This window comes from Siniperca chuatsi, linkage group LG16 (assembly GCF_020085105.1).
Source record: "Siniperca chuatsi isolate FFG_IHB_CAS linkage group LG16, ASM2008510v1, whole genome shotgun sequence".
In the NCBI taxonomy this organism is placed as follows: domain Eukaryota; kingdom Metazoa; phylum Chordata; class Actinopteri; order Centrarchiformes; family Sinipercidae; genus Siniperca; species Siniperca chuatsi.
Window position 1 is genome coordinate 19,777,779 of NC_058057.1, and position 26,608 is coordinate 19,804,386.

Consider the following 26,608-nt stretch of genomic DNA (forward strand, 5'->3'; position numbering starts at 1 on the left):
CCTGGAAGGTCACCTCAGAGCACTGATAGTGCTATATAAAACCCACTCTACTCCATTTTACTCTTAACAGCCCAAAATGGTCAGTGGATATTTTGGGAGAGGGGAGACATATGACAGCATATCCTACAGTAAGCACTTCTTTCCTCCAAATGAGAAAGGAGAGGAGTGATCCAGTTAAGCCTGTGCTCTTAGCCACTGCAGAGGGACAAAGATTAAACTATTATGGCAGGGAGAGAGCAGGCTGCTGCTGAGTGTAACACAGATTACCCAGCTGGACAGAGACAGCGGCACAGGACGATGTGGTTGGTATCATGCAGTTTGGCTATAAAAGACACAAATATGGCATAATACAGTAGATGGAGTTTGTATTCTATGCAAACAATTTGCTCATACAAGCTGAAAGTTGACAGATACAGTAAAAGACAGGAGGCAAGATGTTCTCGGGGGAAGATTGCAACCCAAAATTGTGATCAAATGATATGTACCCCAGACAATTTACTACGATGACACCCTACTGATCCTTTTAAAAATGTTCAAAAAGTTCAAAAGAAAGGCTAAAATACAATAGATTCATGTATGTTTCATGGGACAACTGTTTTATTCAATAAAATGCATCTGAAATAAGGATTTAGACTTAATTTCTGGTGTTTAGTGGTTTGATTTCAGATAATTGTCAACTGGACGATTCTACATGTAGCATTAAAAAAAAAAAAAAGAAAATCTATATAATCAATTAATAATATCCAAAATGAAAAATACTAATTTTGATATCTAGTATTATTGTCTAAGACTCACAAATGAGAAACAGTAAAATTGTGTCCCGTCTTCCCACCAGAAGGCTCCTGAGCTGAATCTTCAGCTAACATCTGGGTAGGCGACATGAATGAGACACACTCACTCCGAGCGCACAGTTGGTTATACTCATCAGCCCACAGGTATTAGTGTGCAAGAGTTTAAGCATCTCTCCCCACATGCACACTCAGGTTGTTGCGGTGAGAACGTGTTATCAGCAGTGGTGGAATGTTAACTAAGTACATAACTCGAGCACTGTACTTAAATACAATTTTGAGGTACCTGTATTTTGAGTGTTTCCATTTAATGCTACTTTACCGCTACATTTGTCTGACAGCTATAGTTACTAGTTACTTTTCAGATTAACATTTTACATTAGAAAACATAAGCAGTGTCTAGTTAAGGCCCCGTGTCACGTTTCTGATGTCTAAAAGTTGTTAGCAGATCCACCAAAGAGACATTTCCCCCATCTAAACTTCTTAGATGGTTTCAAATTTGTGCAGCAGATCTTTGTTTTTTTTCCTTCTTTGCTCTCCCATTAATCATCTCGTCACCCCTCAGATTGATCTGGTGACCCTTTGGAGGAGCCCGACTCCTAGGTTGGGACCCACTAGACTAACTATATGGTTATATTTAGGATATAAAAGTTTGATGCAGCAATATAAACAATCTAATAATGTCATATATAATAATGTATCAGTCACAGGGGCAAAAACAAGTACTTTTACTTCTTATACTTTAAGTACATTTAGCTGATAATACTTGTAATGAAGTATTTTTAAATTAATGTATTGGTACTTTTACTTAAGTAAAGGCTGTGAATACTTCTTCCACCACTGGTTATCAGTCAGCTTGACTGATAAATTAAACAAGAAACAACTGAGTGATTTAAAAATGTGCAGAACTCACTTCATGACAAGGATATATCCAGCATACATGACTACCAGCACCAAACTTTCCCACCTGAAAAAGAGAAAAATACAGGGATAAAATGAAATAACAATTCAGACATATGTATAAGAAACAAATAGATTAGCTTATATGAATATTTCCAGGTCTTCTAGCTGCCTGGTATAACCATTATTTGGTAGTATTACTAAGAGTAGTCTCGGATTTTAAAGGATTTCAGAAATTTTTGCAAATTTATTAAAAAAAAGAAAAAAACTGAAATAACCCATTGACGTAAGTATTCAGACCCTTTGCTATGACACTTGAAATTTTGCTCAGGTGCCTCCCATTTCTCTTGATCATCTTTCAGATGTTTCTACACCTTGACTCGACTCCACCTGTGGTAAATTCAATTGATTGGACATGATTTACTCGATGATCAATGTGATGGGGTCTGAATACTTTCTGAATGCACTGTAGATCTGCTAGCAGGAGCCAGCAACTAAGCTCGACATTAAACAAACTGAGAAATTCCCTTATTGCTTTCAACCCTTTTTGAAATTAATTTTCCTAAACTTCACACTAAGTGTTAAAACTTTAAAGTGAGACTATGTAAGTTTTGCTGAACAAAGATCACTATGGCCACAAGGAACAATTACAGGATAATGGTAAATCAGTAGAACAAGTAGTGTGGAGTCGTAAAGTCAGCAAACTGAATCAGTAATGTTAGTTACAGCAATATTTATCCAAAGTTTGCTAACATTAGCCACCATAACCTAATAGTCATAACAGATCAAGTAAGGCTTTAGCAGCAAAATCCTTGAGTGTTTGGAATTGAGCAATGGTGTGTTTTAGTGCTTATGAACTTTTTAATCATAACAGGGGAAAAATGTGTTACATCTTTCAAAAATTACATAATCTCACTTTAAAATATGGACACATTTACAGCTTTAACTGTATGAGTAACTTACCAAACTATCTTCTCATCGTAGATGAACTGAAAAATGAAGGGAAACAATTCTCTTTAGATTAGAATAAACAACATTTAAAGAAGAAAGTCACGGCTGGTCTTCATAAACGCATGTGGTGAACTTGTAACTTGTCCAACTTACTGCAATCAAAGCCAAAACAGACAGGGTGTAGTAGAAAGAATCCCTGAAAACTGCCCACCAGGTCAAAATCACCACCTGAGATTTCACAGGGAAAAGTGCATGGCCATTTCTTTTATTGCATCTATGTGTATTAGAGATCTGTGAAGCATTTCGGAATCAAATGCATTTAATATCTAAATTTCACTTGACATATGGATCATAAGTCTGTTTCTTCTCTAAGCTCTTTAACCATTTCCACTAAAACCAGTTCTGAGAAAACTAACTGAAGCAGATGGCTTTGTTTCTCCTCAGCAAAGAACTTCTGCCACACATGTGCTGCTCTGCAGTCTATAAATAAACAGAATGATGCTGCTGCTGCAGCAGGAAATCACTCCCTCTAACTCACACACAAAACACAAACACACACCTGTCCAGCGAAGATCCCGCAGACACCAATGATACAAAGGATGTTGAAGACTGCTGAGCCAACGATGGTCCCCACCCCCACATCACCGTGGGTGATGAAGACACCTGCACACAGGGAGGCAGATAATCAGAATCAGCGGTGACACCAACCATCTGAGAATGTCTAAGTGTATGCACATACTGTGTGTGTGTGTGTGTGTGTGTGTGTACCAATGATGGATGCAAACAGCTCTGGTGCAGAACTGCCAGCTGCCATGAAGGTGGCTCCTGCGACATCTTCACTCAGATCGAGTTTCTTTAGAAACAAAGCAAGATGGGTGGTTTACACAGACAAACCAGCATTGTGTAACTGGAACACTGAAAGATAAAAGACTACAACTCCCAAGTACCTCACAGATCTTCTCCAGCGATGTCACAAAGTATTCGTCGCATGTTATAGCGAGAGCCAGAAACATGTAGAGTGCCTAGAGACAGAACCAGCAGAGTTAAGTTTGAAGAGTGTGTGTCTGTGTCTGACAAGGGCAAGATAGAGTGAGAGAACAAGTGTGTGTGCCCCTGTATAGATACATGTTTAATCAGCAGAAATTAGCTGAGCTAATAGAGCCTTGGCAGTGCAAGATATTCTCCTGTTAAAGGACGGGTGAAGGGGAATCTCAAAGCACAACACCCAATTAAAATAGGACCTGCATTAAATTCAAATGTCAAATTCAGTGACAAGCCGTTTTCCCTTACAATTTGAAAGGATCTGCATACTCCCGCCGCTGTGAGGGTGGAGGGGGGAGGCAACCTATTTCAGTAGCTGAGGCAAGATCTATAAATTATAGATCAGGTGTGACATCATCATGGCCCGGCAGCTCCAGCAGCCGTGCTCTGCTCTATGCTATCCACAGGGGGCAGTGCAGGACTGCAGTATGATCAGCCCCACACACACACACACACTTTATCCTCCTCTCAGCAGTGAAACCAGAAGAACATCAAGTCATAAATCAGTGTGGAACATAAAGCTGGGGACACAGTTTAAGAGTAGTATACTGGATTGCAGCTCAAATCTCAGTTTTGGTCATATTCTGGTCATTTTCTCAAACCTTACAAGTGAAACCAAACTGGGGCAGACAACAAAACCCAATAGTGATCATGGGGTTGTTAAATGTTGGTGTTGCAGTTAATGTTAGTGTATTTCAGCTTTTATTAAAGTTTAGAAAAAATAAGATATGAGCTGCTACTGTTAGCTACCATGTAGCAAGTATCTTAGGTGGGGATTTCTGCGATAATGTAATCTCTGTGGTGAGAAGTGCTTAACCATGGGGGTCTACAATTAAACACATACACATGGTGTGTGTTTTATCAACTGCTCTTGTATTTTTTGACTCAACATGTTTAAAAATTGACTACTTGTCAAGTCTGCCTTAAAAAAAAAAAAAAAAAAAAAAACAGTTTTCACTTGCTGTAATCATTCCTCATGTTCATATTGGCCCATTAAGAGATCCCTTCCTAATGCGCTTCCAATGTTAAGTGACAAAATCTACAGCCCTTCTGTGCAACAATATATTAAAACTTTTATCTCAAGCTAATACGAGGCTTCAGCAGTCTGAGTAAGACAAATTAAGTTAATATCTCCCAAAGTTAGTCTATTTAGTACAAAATCCCCTGTGTGTTCCCTTGCTGAGCTGCAGTGGAGGCATAGTAAAAAAAAAAAAAAAAAAAAAAAAGTAGTGATTTTTTTGACTAAAAAAAGAAACTTTGTGGCAGACTTGAAAATCTGCAAACCTATCCTTGAATCCTTGAATACATTATTAAAAAGACCTCAGTATTTCTAAAATCCTGGCTACAGCCCTGGGTTGAGTTTGACAAAAAAAAATTTAAAGCCAGTTAAATCCAGCATGAACAGTATACTTCATGCTGAACAATACTGAATAACCCCATCCACAGGTGGCTTATGTCTTTATGTCAAGTCAGTGGAGCTTAGCATGACTGAATGTAGACAATAATGTTTTTTCATGTAGAGAAGCAGCTCATAAAATACAAAAAAATAAGAAAAGAATTGGATATTTTCCCGTCCTTACTTCCTGACCTGGACCTGTATTTATCAAGCCCCTCCGCATTGTTCTAATGAATCATGCTTACATTTAAAACTACAACTAAAAATACTCTACTAACATATTTATGAAGCTTTCTACACACACACACTCCTGAGTTGAAGCTCCCCTTTGAGAGACATCATTGCTTTACAACACTCAGCTGTTAACACGTGCATTCAATACATTCAGAAGGCTGTAAGACTGATCTATATATAATTACACAACTTACATTTCATCTTTGATGGCTTATATCAGATGATTTTAATCTAGTGCTGCATCTTGTGCTGATTTGCTAGTAGGCCTTTTTGTTTACTATATCACACAGCAACTGCAGAGATTTAAATACAATTGAACTGTTATACCCATGTTTCGTTCTTTCCCTATACATTTTCCTGAGTATATACACACACATGTTTACATCTATATACAGTTCTTTTTGCGCAAAAACGGGTGCATGCTGATTTAAATTTGCTGATCATAAATGTATAATCACTTGAGCATTAAAAAGCTCCTCTGTGGCATCTTTACAATCTGGCTAAGAAGAAACTGCTACCATAACCCCACTTTGCTTGTTTTTAGCTTTTAAAGCCTGGAGTTAGGCTGCCATGTGAAAAGCTCCTAAATCCACCTGCAAGCAGCTGAGCTCCACAGAGTGTTGACTGGGGACCAATGTGATGAGAGATGCAGGTGCAGCAGCTTTAAAAAAAATAAAATAAAAAGTCCCCTTACCGCCACGATGTGCAGCAGAACAGCCCCACTCTTTCGTTCTTGGATGGTGAAAAGGTCATCGGGGAACTCGTGTATTGCTAAGGAGAGAGGAAATGTCACCACACATCAGCAGCATGACAGCTAGGTAACATGTCTCCGACCCACCCATGAGAGGACTGTGTGACGTCATGATGGGTGTCGGTCTTAGAGGAGCAGGCCTGGGATGCCCTGTTGGTTCAGCGGGTTTACGCTGAATTAGTTTGGTTGTGGTACCTATGTGAGTGTTATTCCCTCTCCTTGTTCAATCTCTTTCCACTGGATTATGTAATACAGCAAAAATGTCTTGTATACCTAAACACAGGGCATCACAGCCAGAAGGGGTCAAATGCAAATTAAATAGCAGCCTGTGATCATCATCCAAAAAAAGATGGAACCTGAAACAGCATCTGAAACAGGGCTTTGAATTTTCAAAGGACTGAAATGGCTCTAAACACTCTTTGAAAATCATCTTCAGCCTGCAGTGTCACACCACTCTGCAACCAATGACTTCACACCTATTCGCGGAAGAAGAAAAAACGAGAACAGTCAACCATCACATCTCCTCAAAAACTAATGTAAAAGCTTGGGCTATATTAAGAGCCTGAAGTCATACAGAATTAAAGCAAGCAGGCAGAAAAATCTCCCATGCTGAGAACTCATCATCCATCATCCAGAGCTCCAGCTGGAACACAGTGTGATCATGGTATCGCCATACGGCTCCGATCTCTGGGAGCACAACGGCTCCACAGCGCACCTGGCTGGAGACAGAAGCTGGCCGCCTTCCTGATGGGACCCAGCATTTGTGGTGAACAACCTCCGTCCGACCTGTTACTGTTGGGCCCGAGCTGCAGGCTCACATCTTGTCTCTTCTTGTAACAAGCCAGCAACATAACTACCATATTGCTTACACAAGCTACAGCTATCTCTAGGCTACAGTTAGCATTATACTGCCATGTGTGTCTAGCTCTCATTGGGTAACTGATCAAGACTCAGCCTTCTATAGAAAATTTTATATATATATATATATATATATATATATATATATATATATATATATATATATATATATATATATATATATATATATATATATATATATATATATATATATATATATATATGCATGCTGTGTTTTGTTTTGTTTTTACACATTCTATAAAATCACCCTTGGTTTAGTGTGTTAGCATGCTAACATTTGCTAATTAGCAATAAACACAAAGTACAGCTGAGGCTGATGGTCATTAGGTTTGCAGGTCATAAACCAATGTATTTAACAAATTTAAAATTTCACCTGATGATGGTGCTAGATGAAAAAAATCAAGGGATCACTTAAGTGAATACAATTCATACTGAGGGTGACATGACTATGTACCAAATTTCATGGCAATCAATAGTCAAATGTCCTCATGGTGGCGCTAGAGGAAAAGTTAGGGATCACCAAAGTCAGTAGGATTCATCATCTGGGGTGCATGAATGTTTGTTCAAAATCCATCCAACAGTTGTTGAGATATTTCAGTCTGGATCAAAGTGGGTGGGACTGACCAACCTTGCTATCCTTAGAGCCATGCCGCTAGCATGGCTAAAAAATAATAAATCAACAAGAGATGGGACTGCTTTGCTGTAGTACTAATTATGCATATTACTCTTTAGAGAAATTTAAATACACAAATGATGTGAGAACCAAATGTTGTAGTCTGAGCCAGCACAACAATCCTGTTTACAACTGAAAAATAAAAGGCAAGATTTGGGCCCTTGTCACATATGGACTCATGAAGTGGAACAGTGCTCACCTGAGACTTCTCACTGCATCTGTCCCAACCTCACCATTGCCTGTTTATGATATTCAATGGTGTGCACACATGACTGAATCAGCGCAGCATTTGGAACACTGCACAGGCAAAGCAAATACTCCACAGTATGTAGTCCAAGCCCACTTAATCAACTGTATGCCTCCTGGATTTAACTGAGTTACATCACATATATGGAAATGTGGTACATTTTGTATCTCCATGTGTCATCTAACAAAGTTATCTTTGCAACAGAACATAGAGCCGCGACAAAGAAACTACAATGCAATTTCTGGCAGTGGGACACAAATTCGTCAGACCTTGATCTGCAGGACTTTTGGTGTCTCTACTGATTCGAGGACAGAATGATAAAAAGTTGAATGTATGACTATGTAGATTATGACCTTAAAATGTAATGACAAACTGGAGAACGCCTGGATGACATTGGAATCTTACAGCAACATTGACTGTGGCAAGCGGCTTTAGCTCATTTCATTTCTGACAGATTTATGTGCTGAATGAAACGTGTCGAAAATCCAATGGCCACAAGCAAAGGAGCAATCAATTACAGGATTTGTCAGCTGTGCCCTCAGAGGTGACTGAAAACAAACAATACAGAAGGCTAAACTCCTACTGATACCTCATGGACAAACAGCCCCACACCTATACATTATTCTAGCTGCTGAAGGTTGCCTGTTAAGCTTCTGAAAAACATAAAAACTGAAAACCATGGGAAAGGTGTCAGGGTTTAATTTCCTGCTGTCTGAGCCTTTTCACCTCCTGCTTCCATGTTCAGCTACCAAACCTGCCATTAATCAATAATTAAATGCCTTTGCCATCCATGTTCTTTAGTTACTTGTTCAGCCCCTTGCCACTGTATACAATAAGGTCTGGCTGAGAGTGTATCAAAAAATAGGTGATCACAAAAGGTGTTAAAGGCCACCAGCGCTGGGACAAGCAGAGAGAGGACAGGCAGGCAGGAGTCACGTCCCTGTAAACATTTAACCAGACAGCGTCTACGGGCTTCGTCTCTTCACTGTAGGGGTCAGACTGGAGATGAACATGCTTCCACAGCCGTTTCCCACACAAGGACAGGAAAGGATGCACACACAGGAGCGGGGCAACAGACTGCTTAAGTGATGCATCTCAAATGAGACCCATAAATAGAATCACAAATAATACGTAGCTCAGTTTAATTGTTCATTTAAGTGTCATTTTTACAGAAATTGAGGAAATAAATTTGAGAAGGCACATTGTTATGATGCGCTGTGGATGTATTTATTGCAGAAATTATTAGTTGACAGAAAATGAACTCCAATATTTACTTCCAAAATCATTTTAATAATTTATCTTTATCTTTATTTTTAAGTAAAACTACCAAACCAAAAACACCAAACACTTGCAGGTTACAACTTCAAGAACGCAAAGAGTTTAGGGCTGCAACTAACAATCATTGTTATTACCAAATTAATCTGCTAATTATATTCTTGATTAATTGATTGTTTGGTCTGTATAATGTAAAAAGCCCAAGGTGCCATCCTTAAATAGCTTGTTTTGCCTGACCAACAGTCCAAAGACCAAAGATATTCAGTTCACTGTTATACAATATACAAAGAAAAGCAGCAAATCTTCACAAGTGAGAAGCTGAAACTAGGGAATGTTTGCTGCTTTCAGAATAAAATCTGTTCTACTGAACAAAAGGTTCTGCTATTGTATAAATCTGAAAAAACAACTACAACTTTTATCAATCCTGCTGTTCTTGTGTTTTTAATGGGACAGCTTTTTTTGGAGGCAACGAGGGAGGGAGAGCGTGAACGAGGGATGTCTGAACTGGCATGGCAGGCAGGAGGCAACAAACAAGTCCTCTTCAGAAGCTAAGCTACAAATCTATAAATAAAAACTGGATTCTCTGTTTGGACACCTGACTGTGCCGCTTATGCAAGAAATTACTGGCAACACTTTGTTCATCTGTCTCCCCAGTCCCCTCCTCCTCATCTTATCAACCCCAGAAGTAATTACAAGTCCACACAGAGTCCTCACAAGACGTGTTAGGAAGATTTTGAGACGCAGTGCTGCCATCACTGCCTATACTGTGGTCAGTTAGGGACGGTGTGAAAATTAGGGAGGGAGGATCAGAAAAGAATGGTATGACTTTTTTGGGGGGAGACCACGGGAGTAAATTTTCTTTTGGTTTTCTATTTTATTTCAGCCTTCCCTTGCGAGATTAAAAAAATAAATAAATAAAAAAAATAAAAAAATAAAAATAAAAAAAAGATCAAATAGTTGAGAATGATGGATTAAGTGTGCACAGAGTCATAAAGGGACGCTTTGCCATCTGCACAGGACAGCTTTTTTTTTTTTTATATAAACAAAAAGTTAAATAAGTCAGCCCATAATATGATTCAAGTTTAGCTTGACATGTTGGGCCCAGTTCACTCAGACAGTGGCAATAATAACTGCTTAACAGCTATTTATTAAAATAAAATGACTACAATATTTAACCATTTTGTTATGTTTGCCATAAATTTGGCAATTGTTAAGTCAATTTTGTACGATTGGTGGCTATGTGAATATGATTCCATTAAAACATTATGGTTTATTCTTTGTACTTTGCCTCTTTTAGTTATTAATGATAATATAAGTTGAACCAATTCAGTACTGTTATTATTTTGAGATCCAATTCACATTCCTGCTTTTATTCTAAGTACTATAAACAAGCATATACTTCCTTGGATTTGTTGTGGCATTGCTACACCATGAGAAAAATAAAGATCTAATTCCTTCTAAGTTCAGTGATTTAAAAAAAAAAAAGTGAATACATTCAAAATTCTCAAGGATACATACATACATACATACATACATACATACACACACACACACGAGAATTTTTAATGTATTATATATAAAATTATGGCGATCATTATTCCATAATCTGGTAATATTCCAGATATTATGGTGCTGTTACATAATGGAGCTCAGTATCGGGTGCCGTCTGTTGTCCCAGAGATAGGAGAACTGGCAGGAGAGTTCACAGTCTTCACCCAACACTCATACTGTGGTAGCTGGGGCAGAAAAATCCAATTCTTAGATACGCAGACTGAGATGGAGCATTGCAAACAAAACGGTTTTACAATCCTGTGTCTACGAAATCTTAAAATAGATCTTCCGAATCATATATCAAGCTGCCAAATAAAAATATAATGTGAGCAAGATGTTTTGGCAGAGTGCCTGGTGCTACCTTCTGTCACAGACCAGCCAGGTCATTAACAGAATACAGTTTGACACTCCAGTACAGTGGTCAAGAGACTCTTCAGAGGAGAACAATTCCTCTGGGTCATTAGCATATTAGTCCATTAGATAATTAGCTTGCTCCAGTAGACATCAGTGAGCAGCATGACTAGACAACATCACGAGTCACCTTATTAGAAAATCTCACAAAGAAACGATAAGTTCTGACAAGAGCAGGGGGTTTGGTTGACCCAAAACACACACACACACACGATTATCCTCTTGTTAGGTCAATACTTTCACATGCTCAAACATCACATGTACAACTTCTCTCACATGGTCATATAAGCACTTAAACACAATTTCACCTGCATGAACACACTCGCATACCTATTACATTTCTACTTATAGCATGAATTCCCTTCAGCCTTTATGTGACTGTGTATTAGAGTGAGTAGGCAGGCTGTTGAAAGAGGCCAAGCTGGTGGACCAGAAGACTCCTGGTTCAATAACCTAAAGGGGACACCGCTGTGAAACATATGAATTCAGCTGTGTACAGGAGAAATAGGTAAACAACTCCCTCAGGGTATGACAAAGAGAGAACAGAGCTACCTTTGCTGCTGTAACTATGCGCCTTTAGTCCTTTCTAGCCTCAGTTAAAAAAAAAAAAAAAAAAAAAAGCTACTCCACACTAGCCACAAGCAGAACAGAATGAACATTTGAGTAACAAGAGGCAGCAAATCTGAAGCAGAATGTGAATGAATAAATACATAACGAGGTCCTGCGTGTTTGAACTGCACAGCGCAGAGAGTGCTCTGTGTAGATGCTTGTGCCTGCGCTCCCCTCGCCGCTGCATTGTCCCACTGTTGGCATGCGAGCAAGAAGCAAAGCGAGGTCAGTTTCCATTATGCACAGCAGCATAATCCCTGCTTGCGTAATTCCCTTTTAAAAAGCCTCCTTCTGGTGTTTCCCTTAAGTTGACGAACCTGCATTCCAACGTGGACTGGCCGCTACACGCTGGCAGATTTACTCTTCATGTTACACCCCCCCACCACCACCCCACACACAACTCATAGTCCATGCCTAAAATCCAGCACAACTCACTCTATACTCACTAACAAACATTTACACTAAATCAGCACAGCAGCTTTTGCAGGGTCATGACACTTCCGCTTCGGGCAAGAGTTAGCCACAGTTCCTCCTCACCCACACCACTTCTCATGCCTAACATGCAACATGTGCAGCCCCTGCCCATGTGCAGATTAGTGCCATATCTAAAACCACTATAATCAAATCCCATCGGATTCATTCATAGTACAAACCAAGCCATACTAAAACCTTTGCTTTGTTGTTCACGTCTACTTCTTGTGTTCTTGTCTACTTCTACCAGGCCAATTACACTACAAGTGGGAGTTTTCAATATATGGCATTAGCAGCATCTTTATTAAAAGCAAATTATTCCTCCTACGGAACATTAGCCACAGTGCTGTGCCCCCACTCCAATTTTCTGTGCTCCACAATTGGCATCAGTTGGTCCCACATGGGGGGGATACATATGAGTATAATCTAATATTCTGTGTCCCCAAGTAAACCTCAAGTCTCTGATCATACTCCTCACACAGCCTGGAAGAGCTCGTAAAACATTGGAATTCTGAAATAAAACAGCCATTACTTTTGTTCCAGACTCATTGCAACTTGTCAAATTTAGGAGAAGAATTTGTTCCATTCGTCATGGGATTGCTACAGGAGAAATGCATCTCAAGGGGTGGTATGACTCAAGGTCTGCATGTGACTGTTAAATAAAGAGCATTCAAAGGTTGAATCAGCCCCTTGCAGGGTGATTTAGTCCTTTGTAGATCACAAGCATGTATTGTAATCAACCAGGAGCATACAAAAGATGTTTGGACAGCAAGTTGTGTTTTCCAGGAGTTATTACTGAATGGCCAATAAAAGAGACACTTATAATGAATGGCTGCCTTAGCAGCACAAGTCTCAGGACAAGCAAAATAACATTAGCACCCCGTGAACCCAGAAGAGGGCTCCCTCGCTGATCACAGAAATAATGATGAGGAAAAGGCAGAGAGACCAAAGCTGGCTGAGTGGAATCTATGCAGCCCACAAACAGCAGCTTAATTAAAACAGAGCTTCAGATGTTGCATACACTCAGCATAAAATAAAAAGCCTCCAATAATAATTCTCATCCAAGCCTGGGTCCATCTACGGTTAGTGCTTTCCCCTTCAGGGGTGCACACCAGTGCCATCACTGGTCCACTGCTGGATCATCAGCTCTGGACAAACAACTGCACAGGGAATTGGGATAAAGAAGTAGTATCACACAGATCTGTGATACGAACATGTGTGTCGCTTATTGTGCGTTGTGCGAGTCCTGTGGTCGAGTCAGTCTAAATCCTTGTCTCACTGATGGGATTTTGTTTCATTAGCAATAATTCCAAGTACAACCTTAAACAATACAACTTTTTTTGTCACCACAGCGCAAACTGTTTGCATTGATTGTAAGGTCTGAAGTTGTTTTAAGTTTTTCTGTTTGTCAGGTACCTGTGTTAGCAAATGGCTGCCTTGCAAGTAGATCAACAATAGCTAATCCAGGTGTGTCATTTCTGTGTTTACTGTCGCTCAGATTCAGAGACAAGTGTTTCAAATAATTTATGTAAGATTAAGGTTTTTTTTGGAAAGCTTTAGAAAGCTTGCGTTTCTTGCCTCAATACACGTTGATATGCCAAAGTCACGTTTCCCAAATCTCTACATACAGAGTTGGTGAGTGCAAAGCTGAGCTGAGTAAATGAGAATAAGACCCTCAAAGTATGAGAATTTCTTTAAATCACACAATGAGCTTTTTTCATGACATGATTCGTGGACAAGATTTAATCTTATCAAAAACAAATGAACTTGTTGCGAGACTTTTCTATACTTCTATACTAATGCAGTGATTTGACAGAACAAATTTCCATACAGGGACATTAAAAGTATATCTTAAAAAGTGTATCTTATTATTCTGTCTTTTTTTTAAAGATACTGGTCCTGATTTCTTCATAAAAACATACATTCCTTAAACATATCAAACTCCACTGAGAACAAGTACAATTGTTATAATCTTAAAGTCTAAATGACTTGTTAAAGTGCTATTTTTGCAGTATAGTGTAAAAAAAAATATCAAAGTAGTAAACAAAATACTTTGCATCTATATAATCACATCACTTATATTGACCACAACAGGCCAAAACAGAGCAACCTGTCAGCTGAGGTGCCTGAAGTCTGCAACTAAAACAGGATTATTCACGAGACCAAGAACAAAGAGTCATATGATCTGCTCACACTGACAAGGCAGAACAGGGGTGGGATAAGTGGAAGGAGGACTAGAGCCGATGAGTAATGTGTGGAATGTGAAGTACAGTCTGGTGCCTCCAGTGCAGAAGACATTTGAATGGAAAAAGGTAATCCTGGAAGATTAGGACAAAACCTTCAAGCACATAATCTTGTCATTTGGCACTCATTTCAATAGGACTCCACTGTGACTCTGAACTAGTGAGTATTGTGACCATTTAAATGTGAACCTTTTCAAAGTCAGTGGTGTAAAAATGTTTTTATAATATATATAAAAAAAAATAATAATAGCAGGTTACAGCACCAATCATGCACTAATCCGAGAGGCATTTTGCCTTCTGTGACCAGTGATGAAGTAATAGCCAGTTAGTCCTTACTGGGTCACCTGTGATGCTGCAAAAAAACTGTACATTTTCAAATTACTTCCTAAATTGTCTGCGCGCCCTGGTGTCATCTTCTGTGTGTTAGTCAAATACAAATATTAATACGAATCCCAATATTGAGTTGCACCTGATTTAAGCAAAAATATATTCTCAGGGTTTAAAAATCCTCCTTCAACAGGTCTCTTTACCATCCATCTACATTTCCACTTTATGACTTTAGACTTTTTTAATGGTTCAAGCAGGCAGTCCTAAAGTCTGTACAGCCAGTTAATATCACAGTACCATAAGTACATATATTTATCAGGGAATGGCCCAATGGGCCTAAACCTTTAACCAAGGCAGCTTTAATGCCATGATTTTCCCATTGAGCCATGCAGGATCACAGAAAGCTCAAGGCAAATGACATGAAAATGAAAAACAAAGAAAAAAACAACCCAAAAAAGACCTATCTTGCTATTGCTGCTGGTACTTGTGTACCATTTCAAATCAATACTTCCGTGAAAAACGTACCTTTAATGTTTTTCGTAGCCTGATGCAGATGTCAGCAGTGTCAGTGGAACTGTCAGCATACAGTCCAGTATAACTAATTATAGAGAATGCTGCTTCCTTTAAGTGTACCAAAGATGCTGTAACATAATCAATATCTGACCCTTTCAGTGTTTATTACAGCACAAGTAATCTAAACTGAGTCAGAACAATAGAGGCCCAACAAGGAGGTAAATTAAAGCAGCATATCAACTCAAACGCCAGAACTTCTGGATATTTTTTTGTTCAAGGAGAAAAATAGAGTTCACCCATAAATGTTTGTGTATTTAATGATCTTCTGGCTGTAGGAGTGATTGCCTGCGCATTAATTGGTGGATTCTGAGCTGGTGCACAAAGATCAAGATCATCAAATCTTTTATGAATCTAAATAATGCATTTAAAAAGAATTTCCTGGCTTAATGGGTCTTAAAGACCTATTTGACTGTCTCAAATTTTGACACAATTGGCTATTTGAAATTACTCGTTTAAAGCAGTATTAATTGATTTTCATAATGTTGTTGTGGCAAATACGTTAGCAAACAATTGCCTATTTACACATCCAGTAGACACGGAGCAACATTAACATTTATTTGCAGTTGTGTTTCTGTCCACCTGACACATGTAAGTCAAATATTCACTTTTAGCTTGTTTTGTTCTCCAAAACAGAGCTCCTGAGGAAAATATCTGGCCCCTTAGCTTCTAAATGCTTAACTACATTGACTAGCTAGCCGCTATCTTTGTTTGTTTGCTATTTGGTGCTAGGCAGGCAGCGTACAGTGGGTTTTTCAGGGCTTTTTTGCTGGAAAATAAAACTGCCTGCTGTGTCTGGACACTTGACTGATGAGAGTGGTGAGAGTGAATAACAATAATGATGCAGGACGTGAAACTAAAATCAAAAGACGCTAAAACGCTGAGGAAACAGGTGTAATTCTCTGTTGGTCCATCACTATGAACGACCTCTTTCACATTTTAGTCATTTAATCCATTGTTAATTTAAAAAAAAAATAAAAATTGATCAGTGCAGCTTTAATCTAAAAAAATAAAAACATACATACCTGGCGCTGAACAGTTCTTCTGCTCTGTTTCGTTGTCCAGTACTGAAGCCATTAGCCGTCTTCCCCAATGCTCAATGTCCGGGTGTCCCTCCACTATCATCCCATGGCCTGCAATAGAAAACAAAACAGCTTTGCTTAGCACACATTCAACATAAATAAAATACCTAAGCATGAAGCTAAGTATATAAGTTCACAGCGCACAACATGTCGGATGTTAATGCTAAAGATCTCCTGGATTGATTTTGAAAGATTTTCTTTTGCTGCAGGGAATCCTTGAAACTCCATTTTGCATGTTTTAAAAACAGCCATCAAAACTAACATGGCAGCTCTTGCACAGAGTATGTTTCATGACCCAAAACATTCATGATCATGGCCATTAATCCAAAAAAGGTTGCTTTGCTTTAATCCCTTAAAAGTTTTTGCTTATGTAGATATGACATTTTCATCTGGCAGCAGCAATAACACATCAAAATGCAGCTGCTGTGCCATTATGTTTTGGGGTGGGAGGAGGAGCGTACATGTTTCATTTTTCATTAGACTGCTCTTAAGCCTCTGTAATGAGGACATAAAAAAACTGCAGTCCCAGATCTATTATGTAAAATCATACCAGCGAACTGAGTGGCGTTTTAAACTTGCAATTTTCAGAAAATGTCACCTTACAAATGCAATGTTGAATTCACAAAGCACTAACTATTAATGATTAAACAGTATTGCTGTACACACAATTATGGACAGATCACTAGGGAATACCCTGAGGACTGATGGTTTAATTCATAAACAAGTTGGTCATCAACAGACTACCTCTGTCTGGCTTTTTGTTGTAGGTTACACAATGGTTGTGAAAGACTTTATGTAGCAGTAGACACACATGATCTCAGTACTTGTAAATGTCTCCCTGACCACGTGAATGTCTCTGTATGATCACTCCCCTTCTGACAATGACTTTGAGGAAGTAGTGGTTAAGGGACGACTACTATTTTAAGGGTAACAAATTGAAGAACACTGACCTAAAAAAACAATAGCTTGACAATGTAAAGAAATCTAGGAACATTTTACTCCTTATAACACTCAAATGTTATATAGAATATAGTAGAGCTAGACCAATAAATAGACCGATATTACCTTATTGCAGATACATCAGTATTGGTGTATATGCCGACTGATTGTAGCACAGAAATGCTAAAGCAATGTTTAAAGAAAGGCTGCAACTAACTTGTTAAATCTGCCGATTATTTTGTATTGAATGGTCTATAAGATGTGAGAAAATAGTTTTAAAATGCCCAAGACAATTTACTAAAGGCCCAAGGCAATGTCCTAAATTGCTTGTTCTGTCTGACCAACAGTCCAAAACCCAAAGACACAGAAGAGTTTAATATCACAGAAGACAAAACCAGAAAATTCTCACTTTTTAGACGGATTCAAATCTTGATTTTAGGCACTGTTACACATTTTCTACTCTCCCACCTTCAAGTTAGTGTTCTTCTTAAGTCATCTACCTGGACCTAATGGTATTTTTGGTGTACTGACACAGAAACAGCTTTATTAAATGGCTTTCAATCCAGTATAGTTAGACAGCCTGATGATCAGCCGACGCTGGACCAACATATTGTACACAAGGCGACTGCAGCTGCTTCCCTCAGCTCTTCAATCCAAGAAGACCAAACCCTCCCGTCATCGCTGCAACCTGTTCCTCCTAACTAACCAGCTCAGTTTCACTTATCTGCCGCCTCTGGTCTCCCCTTTTTGTTTGATTTTATTCACTTAATGCTCACAGTAAAATTCTGTCCAATTGCATGCCAATTTGCAAACAAACTGGACACAGTGCCAAGAGATGATCACTTGTCTTACAGAACAATGAAAGAGTCATGTAAAGGGCGTACATGGGCTGATCTTTCACATTTACACAACAAACTGGTTTGGACATAGTGGATTATTTTTTATTTTTTGGAAAATTGTGAATGACAGTCTGTCTAAATGCAATTTCTCCAGGCAGTTGTGTGTATAATCACTTGACGACAACTATGAAATCTTCTGTTTTTGAAAAACACAGAATCTATGACATTTCCTGGAAGACTAAAAAAGGCACGACGACGGCGTGTGTGTGTGTGTGTGTGTGTGTGTGTGTGTGTGAGACAGAGAGAGAGAGAGAGAGAGAGAGAACTTGAGCCATTTAGTGTACTGCGCTCTCCCTGCCAAGCATCTGAAAGGAAAAACAATGAAGACGTGATTCTGTCAGTACTTCTCGGCAGACAGGGGTAAAATAAGGGCTGCTGTTGTGGACATGACCTTGCTGGCTCATGCTACATTTGCCTTCTTCTCCGAGTTGACTCACTTTGATTAATCGTCTTATTCTTCATGTTCAATGACAAGCAGTGTTTTGGTGTCGTGAAGAACTTGGAGGTTTTGATTACCCCTGATTAACCCTTTAGTTTGTCAGTAGGAAATCTAAAAAAAAAAAAAGACTTTAGATTTTCAGTAGAATTTGGTGGACAGGGAACTTGATCCAAGAGTCACTTGATTTGCCTTTGTGATGATTTAGATCTTTGATCAACCATTTTATTAAATTTAAGTAAAAAATTACAAAACATTTGCTTTTTAAGATGCACCCCCATTTCATAGCTTTACAAACTGAATACTTCGAGCTTGGCTGCTGGTCATACTAAGGGATTTCAACAATTGGGCGTCACTTTGGGGTCTGAGAACTTTTGATTCAAATTTGTTGTTCATTTGAACATTTTACAGTTAAAATGAAAAATATCATTAATGAAAATAGTGATTAGTTTGGCCCTATAGTAAATTAACATTTGATTCTAATTTCTTCTTTGTTTACTGGGTCCAAGAGGTATCTTTAGTGGCTGGTGTAAGAGTATAGCAAATATTGTTTAGTTCTAGCCTCTTGAACGTGAATATTTGCTGTTTTCTTCGTCTTCTATCTTTGGGTTTGTTGGACAGATTAAAACATTTGAAGATATCACCATCATAAACAGATATTTTTCTCTTTTCTGATGTTTTATAGACCAAACAAATAAAAAAAACAATTGGAAGATTAATCGATAATGAAAACGATCATTAGTTGCAGTCCTAGGTTGCAAGATTTACTCAGCATTGGTGGAGGTTTACATTCTGTGTGCCTGTTACTTTATAGATAAGCACATCTTATGTGTGTTCCACTGCTTGGTATACACAAAAGACCTACATGAAAGTCTGATAACTGCAGTGCAGAAAAATGTTACATTACTCAAGACACTAAATCTACTTGCTATTTTGGAGCAAAACAAAGAAATGAGCTGAAACGGGATAAAAAGGCTGTGACTACACCTCTATCAGACTACACTGAGTAGCAGAGGGAGACACGAGTGTGTGAGCAACAATAGCGCAGAGGTAATGTCATCCTCCTGGTCTGTTCAATCAGCTCAGCAGGGAGATGGACCAAGGACGACCTCCATCAATCTTTCTGTGCAATAAACATGCTCTCCATATACGAGTATTCACCTTCTTGTTGCCAAAAACACCCCCAGCACAGCCCCCGGCTATCACAGTCAGCCTGCTGCAGCTAACTGTCAGAGTTGAGCCCTGCTCAGCTTCTCAACAAACACCTGTTATAGTCCCCCATGCGGAGCTCCATCACACACATACACGTACACGCAACCTGATGAGCATGCACAACAGCATGTCGCGCCCCACCCCTCTTTATGGAGATGTAACCCTGGAGTAGTACATCAAATCCCATCCATCTGGACCATTCAGCACATCAACACTCCCCCACACTACTATCAATCAAAAGGGTGGCAAACGCAGGGCACAGGTTTTACTGTGACATGATAAATGCTTGTTCCTGTTGTGATGGCTGAAAGATGAGAAGGCCACAGCTATTCAATTATACAGATCTGATTATGGCGAGCTTTGGGTCTCATGGGTTCAGACGGGATTTCTGGTTCCCTCTCTCATCAAACACTTCTCATGCATGTCACCTTGAAATCCCACCATCACCACTGCTGCTGGTCAAAATTCACAAGAATCGCCTTCTGTCAAATGCCCCCACATGACAATCACTGTGTGGGTCAGGCGGACTTTATTAAATGAAAAGAGGCAAGCCATTAGTGACCGAGGGGGGCTTACTTTGGCTCCCAGTGCCTGCCTTTGGAGATAAGAGATTTGCACTCGCCTGTATGATATCATTCCAGAATAATCTTTTAAGCCTCTTGTTGTTTTTAATGTAATTAATAAAACTCCCGATACATCGGTTACAGATCTACAGTCAGGCAGTAGTTGTGGGGAATTTACAACTGCTTTCAGCCCTGGGGCCTAAGTGGTTGCAGATGGACAAATCCCACCAAAGGGTCTGGGGCTGAGGTTTAGGGTTAGAGTACTTTGGGGGGGGATAAATACATACATACATACATACATACATACAACAGACCTCTTCTCTTTCATGCTCACATGCAAGAATTCCTGATTTAAATGCAGCATTAAGTCTCACCTGCACTAAAAATGTTGGGCACTGAACCAGGTCTTATTGTTCCCTTCCTATGAACAGTAGGCCTACTGTCCTAGGGGTGTGTTTTGTTTAACCTCAGATCCTAGTGGTGTGTCAGATATCATTCTTCACCAGCAAAATGTCAAGGTTGTTCGTTAGATTACATAACTGTGTGGGATCCGCTGCGTGTCAGTGTTTTCACGGGCCCGAGGTAAGAGTTTTGACATGAGAGGGCATGTTGTTGGAGTGTGTGCGCGCCTGCATGTGGGCATCACATGCATCATCAGCCATCTGAGTCGTTTGCTCAGCGTACACCTCCGGCATCAGCTATGAATATTGCAACATTCAAACAAAAACATCCTAGTGTTTACTACTACCACCCCACCCCCTTTAAATGATCGTCTGTGGCCTCTGCGTAAAATCAGCATCCCTCGATGGCCATGGGGAAGCGTGATGATGCTCCAGTGTGACTGAGGTGATCCAGTGTGTGCAATGGTGTGTGAAGCCCCGGGCCAGACGCGATGATGCCAGCATTAACAACGATCCTTAGCTCCAGTGTAGTGTGACCGACGAAAAATAAACAAGAGGCAAAATTTGGAGACAAAAGCAAAACGCAAACAAACCGGAACCAAATTGTGTTCGGTCTGGGGTCGGTTACTTGATCGTTGTGTGCATGTGCAGCATGAAGTGTGTGTGAGCCGTGATTATGAGCCTGCCTCTCAAATTAAAAACGTGCCGCTGCCACGGCGCGCACACTGCGGCATATACGGACAAACAGACGCATGTATACTCCAACACTGAGATAAAATTTTTAAAAATTCTGTGACCTGACGATAACATGTGCAGCTGACTTTTTCTACTCAGTGTGATGGGCCCGAAACACCGAACGCATTCTGCGCTATTTACTGCATTTTAATGCAAACTACACACTTCATCTAAAATGGGTAGAAAACCACAATCAGAGGTATCGCATACGCATTTTGGACAGGAAGACGGACCTGCTCCTTTCTGAAAAATACAAACGAATATAATGCTTTGGTCCCATGCCCTTGACATTTAAAGCCTATTGGTGTGTTTCTGTTATCGATGAGAGATAATTAGGCCTAACTGATGTGCGTGTGGGTGCATGATTTCACTGCAGATTTCTGAGCCGTTGTGTTCCGTCCTCGGTTCCCTGTGCCCCGGTGCATCTCAGCAGTCTCTCCCCACTCACCTGTCTTGGTCAACAGCGCCGACATGCTCCACGCCACGAAGAGGACACTGCAGATAAAGCACACCTGAACAAAAAGCATCTCCCTCCTCTTGCGAACTTTAAATATTTTCGCAATTATTGTCTTTTTGGACGCGCTCACGGTGTCGGTGTCGTCCCGCTCCATGCCTCGCAGCTCGGCCGGCGGCCACTTTTTTTGCGTCCTTGAGAGCCGAAGAAACTGCCGCCCCGCTTGCCTCTTCACACGGAACACAGCCCGGATGTGGTCCTCATTTCAAGCCGTCCAGGGCGCAGATGGAGAGAGTAGTGAATTGGACAGTTTCCCCCCCTTCTTGTCTCTGCCGCTAAGAAGATGCCTTTCAGCTGCTGGGACTGGTAGACTGGGCAATGACACGGCGGTCAAATTCCGATATAAGTCTCCAAATCAATTCAACAATGCTCCTGAATTCGGATTCTGCAAGAGAATGAGTATCGGACGGGCTCCCATTGCAACGTGCATCCTGTCCCGTGGAAAAAAATTAAATATCAGCTGAAATATCCTCTATCCGTGTAGTTTATGTGTTGTGTGTGGCATAAAATGCGTCAGTGTCCGGTCACAAACACGGAATCGCTCAGCTGCGCCGTATCGCATACTCCGCGCACCTGCGCCTGTCAAGTGAAACCATTGTGTTCATCAAGGTTAATTGTTAAATTCGGGCAGCAGTCGTGCTGCTCGCCTCGCTCGGGCGCCTCCCCCTTCACACGAATTCCTCCTCAGTGCAGAAAAGCTGTGCTGGTGAGAGAGGACCATCAGCTGCCCTCCTACCATGCGCCCTTCATCCCCTTCAATGAGACCGGCCCCCTTTAACTTTCCCGAGGACTGCATATGTAAACAGCCAGTAAAAAAAACAAAATCACGCTTTCCTTCTTCGAATGTCCACTTTGAAACCCTCCGGACAGCCGCTCGTCGATCACCCTGGACCCTGAAGTCTGGAAATACGTCCTGTTATTTGCGCGTCGCCTTGAGATCAAACGTGTAGGTTGGATTTGTGCGACGAGGCAAGCCTCATCATGCTACTCAAAACAAGCCTCAACACACCTACCACTGCTGTGTTATGAAACCAATATCTTTCTGCTCCCGAGCGCAGCCCCCTTTTAATAACTGGCCTACAACTCACCTGCTATCCTCATTTTGATATCAAGCTGAATAATTGAGGTTATAGATCTAAAAGCTCGCGGGTATCAAATCTATAACCATGAAATAATTTCTCATTGCCTAAAGGTTTTTTTTTTTTTGCCAAGATTATAATAGTTTATGCGTTTTTTCCTTCAGAAAATTGCTTCACACAAACAGAGCCGCTGGACCTGCAAATACTAGATATGAATAATATTGGGGACCTTTAGGCCTATGTCAGCGTGGCAGTAGTAAAGTAAATGTGGGTAAAATATGTTGTGCAGTCAGTGATCATTATACACCGAACAATTACCATTATAAGAAAGAAATCAATTGTGCTATATATTCAGAAAAGCACTGGAGCCTAACTTCACTTTTATGTGTCATATGAATTTTCCACAAATGTAGCCTATATGTCAGCTTAAAATGCTGAGTGGAACTGGATTTAGCCTCCACTACGCCCCTAATTAGTGTTTGATAGTTGGCAGCCCTGCAAATGTGTCTCCCATGAGGCCAACTGAGGACTCATGTAGAGTCCAGACTACATGGCATGTAAATGGTGAATGTACTGATATCATCTCTTTTATCCATTTTTCTTGTACTGTTTCCTCCCTCAACACATAGAAGAGTGAGATTCAAAGTTGTTTGTTTGAAACTCTCGCTAATAGATCATATTTTACAGCAGTGTTGGTAAGAAAAGTCCTGCCGCCCTGCTGTTTTCACTAATGCAGATCTCCTCTGTTATTACCCAGCTGTATTTATAGACTGCTCCTCGAATAATTGAGTCACTTCCCATTACTGAACTTTTAATAGTTTGGCCCATTCAATTAAAAGCAGATGATGTTTGCACTTACAAAAACTTTTCTTTTTTAACTTGGGAAGTACGCTTATTCGCTTTCTTAGAAAGTTACAGAGTTAGATGAGGAGATTAATACAACTCTCATGTCTGTCAGCTTAAATATAAAGGCACAGTCAGGAGTCGGTTAGCTTAGCTTAGCACAAAGACTGGAAATGGGGAAATAGCTACCCTGGCTCTGTCCTCCAGTACCTCTAAAGCTTATTTGTTTAATCCATCCACAAACCCAAGTGTAAAAACTACAATTTGTGGTATTATGGCAGGTTATGTGCTGGACTATTTCTTGGCCAGGTACAGTCACATCTTGTCCACAACAAACGTGATATAATGTGTTAATTAGTGAGCTTTAGAGGTGCTGGTAGGCAGATTTTATTACATTTGGACTTAGCGAGACTTGCTGTATCCCCATATCCAGTCTTTGCACTAAGCTAACCAACTCCTGACTGTAGCTTCATATTAAACAGACATGATAGTGGTATCGATCTTTGCATCTAATTCTCAGCAAGACAGCGAATAAGCAAATAAATGTCAAACTATTCCTTTGACACTTGAGTGCAATCTTGTCTTCAAAAATGACAAACTGCACACACACGCACACACGTGCTGGGCGACTTGTGAGGCTGCAGAGCCGAGGCTGCTCTTGCTGCCTCCAGGCCTGCTGCGGGTCAACTTAACTGCCAAGATAACAGACAGGAAAGCTGCCGCGCCCTCGTAGCCATCTGTGCATACAGGTTGACAAGGCTGAAACAGCATGTCAATTTTTACAGCCACCACTGCTGCCCACTTAAGCAAAAACCGAGCAGCTTAGGGTCAAAGACCTCACACTCCGACGCAACCTCCTGCAGACCAAGGTTATGTAAGATCAGGACTGTCCCTGTCGGTACAGTAGAAGGCAGATCTCCAAAAATGTTACCCATCATTTCTAAGGAGCATCCAAGACTTTATGTGAAGGCTGCTAGTTAAGCATGAAAGGCGTTGCAGGTTATTAGTCAGGGCTTTCAGAATCTGTTGCCAGGTCTTGTCTTTGTCCTGCAGCTTGGGTCTTCCGCATGAACATACACACACACATACACATCAACATGTGTGTGACCCGTGCCCATGCCAAGGGATTAGTCCCCTCCAGGCCCATGCCCACACAGCATGCCGGCAATTGGGGAGCAATGCCAGGGCCTGCTTACAGAGATTTAGCCACTGCTTTACACTCCCTGGCTTGGTCAAACATACACACATGGCCTCCTTTGCCGTCTGCTGGACCCAGTGAATGGCCGCTGATCTGCAGGAGGAATAATAATGTGTGTGAACTGCGGTTTTAGCTGCTGGGAGACAGTGAGAGATTGGCTTTGTAGGAGTGTTTCAATGTGGGCAGATGTCAAAAGGAGCAGTCAGTGTAATGCAAATGTGTTGTTTGATATAAAGGCCAAGCATGTGTCATGTCCTTTCACTGCAGATTACTAATGACTTGATGTTAAGGGTGTTAACAATGGACTCCGTGAGTGTTGCACAACTATTGCTGTTTGACTCAGCGCTGCTCATTTCAGCTTCCAACTCCATTGTTGTTGCGATGATTCATGTGGTTTATTCACTGGTTTAATACAGTGATTAAGATCCAGTCTTTAAGGGCAGTACGGCAGAACCATGGCACAGTTTACATAATGTTTTTGTAAATGTGGAGAATTTTTTTCAATGCGAAATTTACTATGTAGGCTTTTGAATCGGTATGTCAGATAGAAGAAATAACACAATCAGATTACAAATAAGAAGTAAAATGCACTTCTGCTCAGATCAATGCACTGCAAGGATTTGCTGTTGCTAATGTGAGCTGATGGTAGCAAATTTTAGATAAACATTACTGTGTAACTTAAATTACTGAGTCAAATTTGTTGTCTTCATGACTCTTCTCTGTTTGTGTTACTGTTACACACCATATTTTATCATGTGACAGGTTAACATTTCAATGGTTTTATTACAAAAGAAAAACAGGAAGTTGTGGTCTCATACCACTCGTTCACATTTAGGTCGCCTAATGATGTCTTCAAAGTAACTAACTTGTGAGTTGGGTTTCTTTTAACCATGACCGCAGCCATTCCCTAACTTAACCTCATTGTTATAACCATGACAACAAAAGTTCCCTTACCTATACAAAATACTTCTTTTAACTCAAACCATGATCTTTCCCTAAACCTAACCAAGTTGTTTTTGTGCTGAAATCGAACCAAACTTTAACTTCAGCGTTGTCACATCATAAAAAACTTGTAACAGTTTTGGAAGGCACAGACGAATGAAAACGCTTCTATGTGTCATTCTACAGGGCACTTACAAAGGAGGAGGACTGGTACTAAATAGACCTTGTGATGAGATTTTCTCAAGTCCTGTTTTTGTCTTTTCTCTTATAAGTTCAGATCATAAAATATATTATATCTCCAAGTTTAAGCCTTCAAGAACTTTGTAATTAAAATAACATTTTGAAAACTCTGATTTAACTCTGAGAATAGCTTTAAATTCTCTGTGTTTATGTGATATAAAGGGAGAAAAGGGCAGTTGGAATACAGTATGTCCTTTCGGAGCGTTTG

The 26,608-nt window shown here is 40.2% G+C and overlaps 1 protein-coding gene across 3 annotated transcripts in view; it reads right to left on the bottom strand.

Moving 5' to 3' along the window:
* Positions 1-23,175, bottom strand: part of slc24a4b (solute carrier family 24 member 4b) — a 37,374-nt gene extending 14,199 nt beyond the window's left edge. Inside the window, exons 1-9 of one of the 3 annotated variants that reach the window (XM_044169600.1) lie at positions 22,033-23,175; positions 16,343-16,450; positions 6,005-6,081; positions 3,587-3,661; positions 3,408-3,492; positions 3,199-3,302; positions 2,793-2,867; positions 2,652-2,677; positions 1,702-1,755 (exon numbers count right to left, since the gene is read on the bottom strand). In XM_044169600.1, coding sequence (XP_044025535.1) covers positions 1,702-1,755; positions 2,652-2,677; positions 2,793-2,867; positions 3,199-3,302; positions 3,408-3,492; positions 3,587-3,661; positions 6,005-6,081; positions 16,343-16,450; positions 22,033-22,195 — 767 coding nt within the window. In that variant the 5' untranslated portion in view covers positions 22,196-23,175. The remainder of the gene's footprint in view (positions 1-1,701; positions 1,756-2,651; positions 2,678-2,792; positions 2,868-3,198; positions 3,303-3,407; positions 3,493-3,586; positions 3,662-6,004; positions 6,082-16,342; positions 16,451-22,032) is intronic. The other 2 variants (XM_044169599.1, XM_044169602.1) reach the window with 2 other exon arrangements.
* Positions 23,176-26,608: the final 3,433 nt, after the last annotated feature.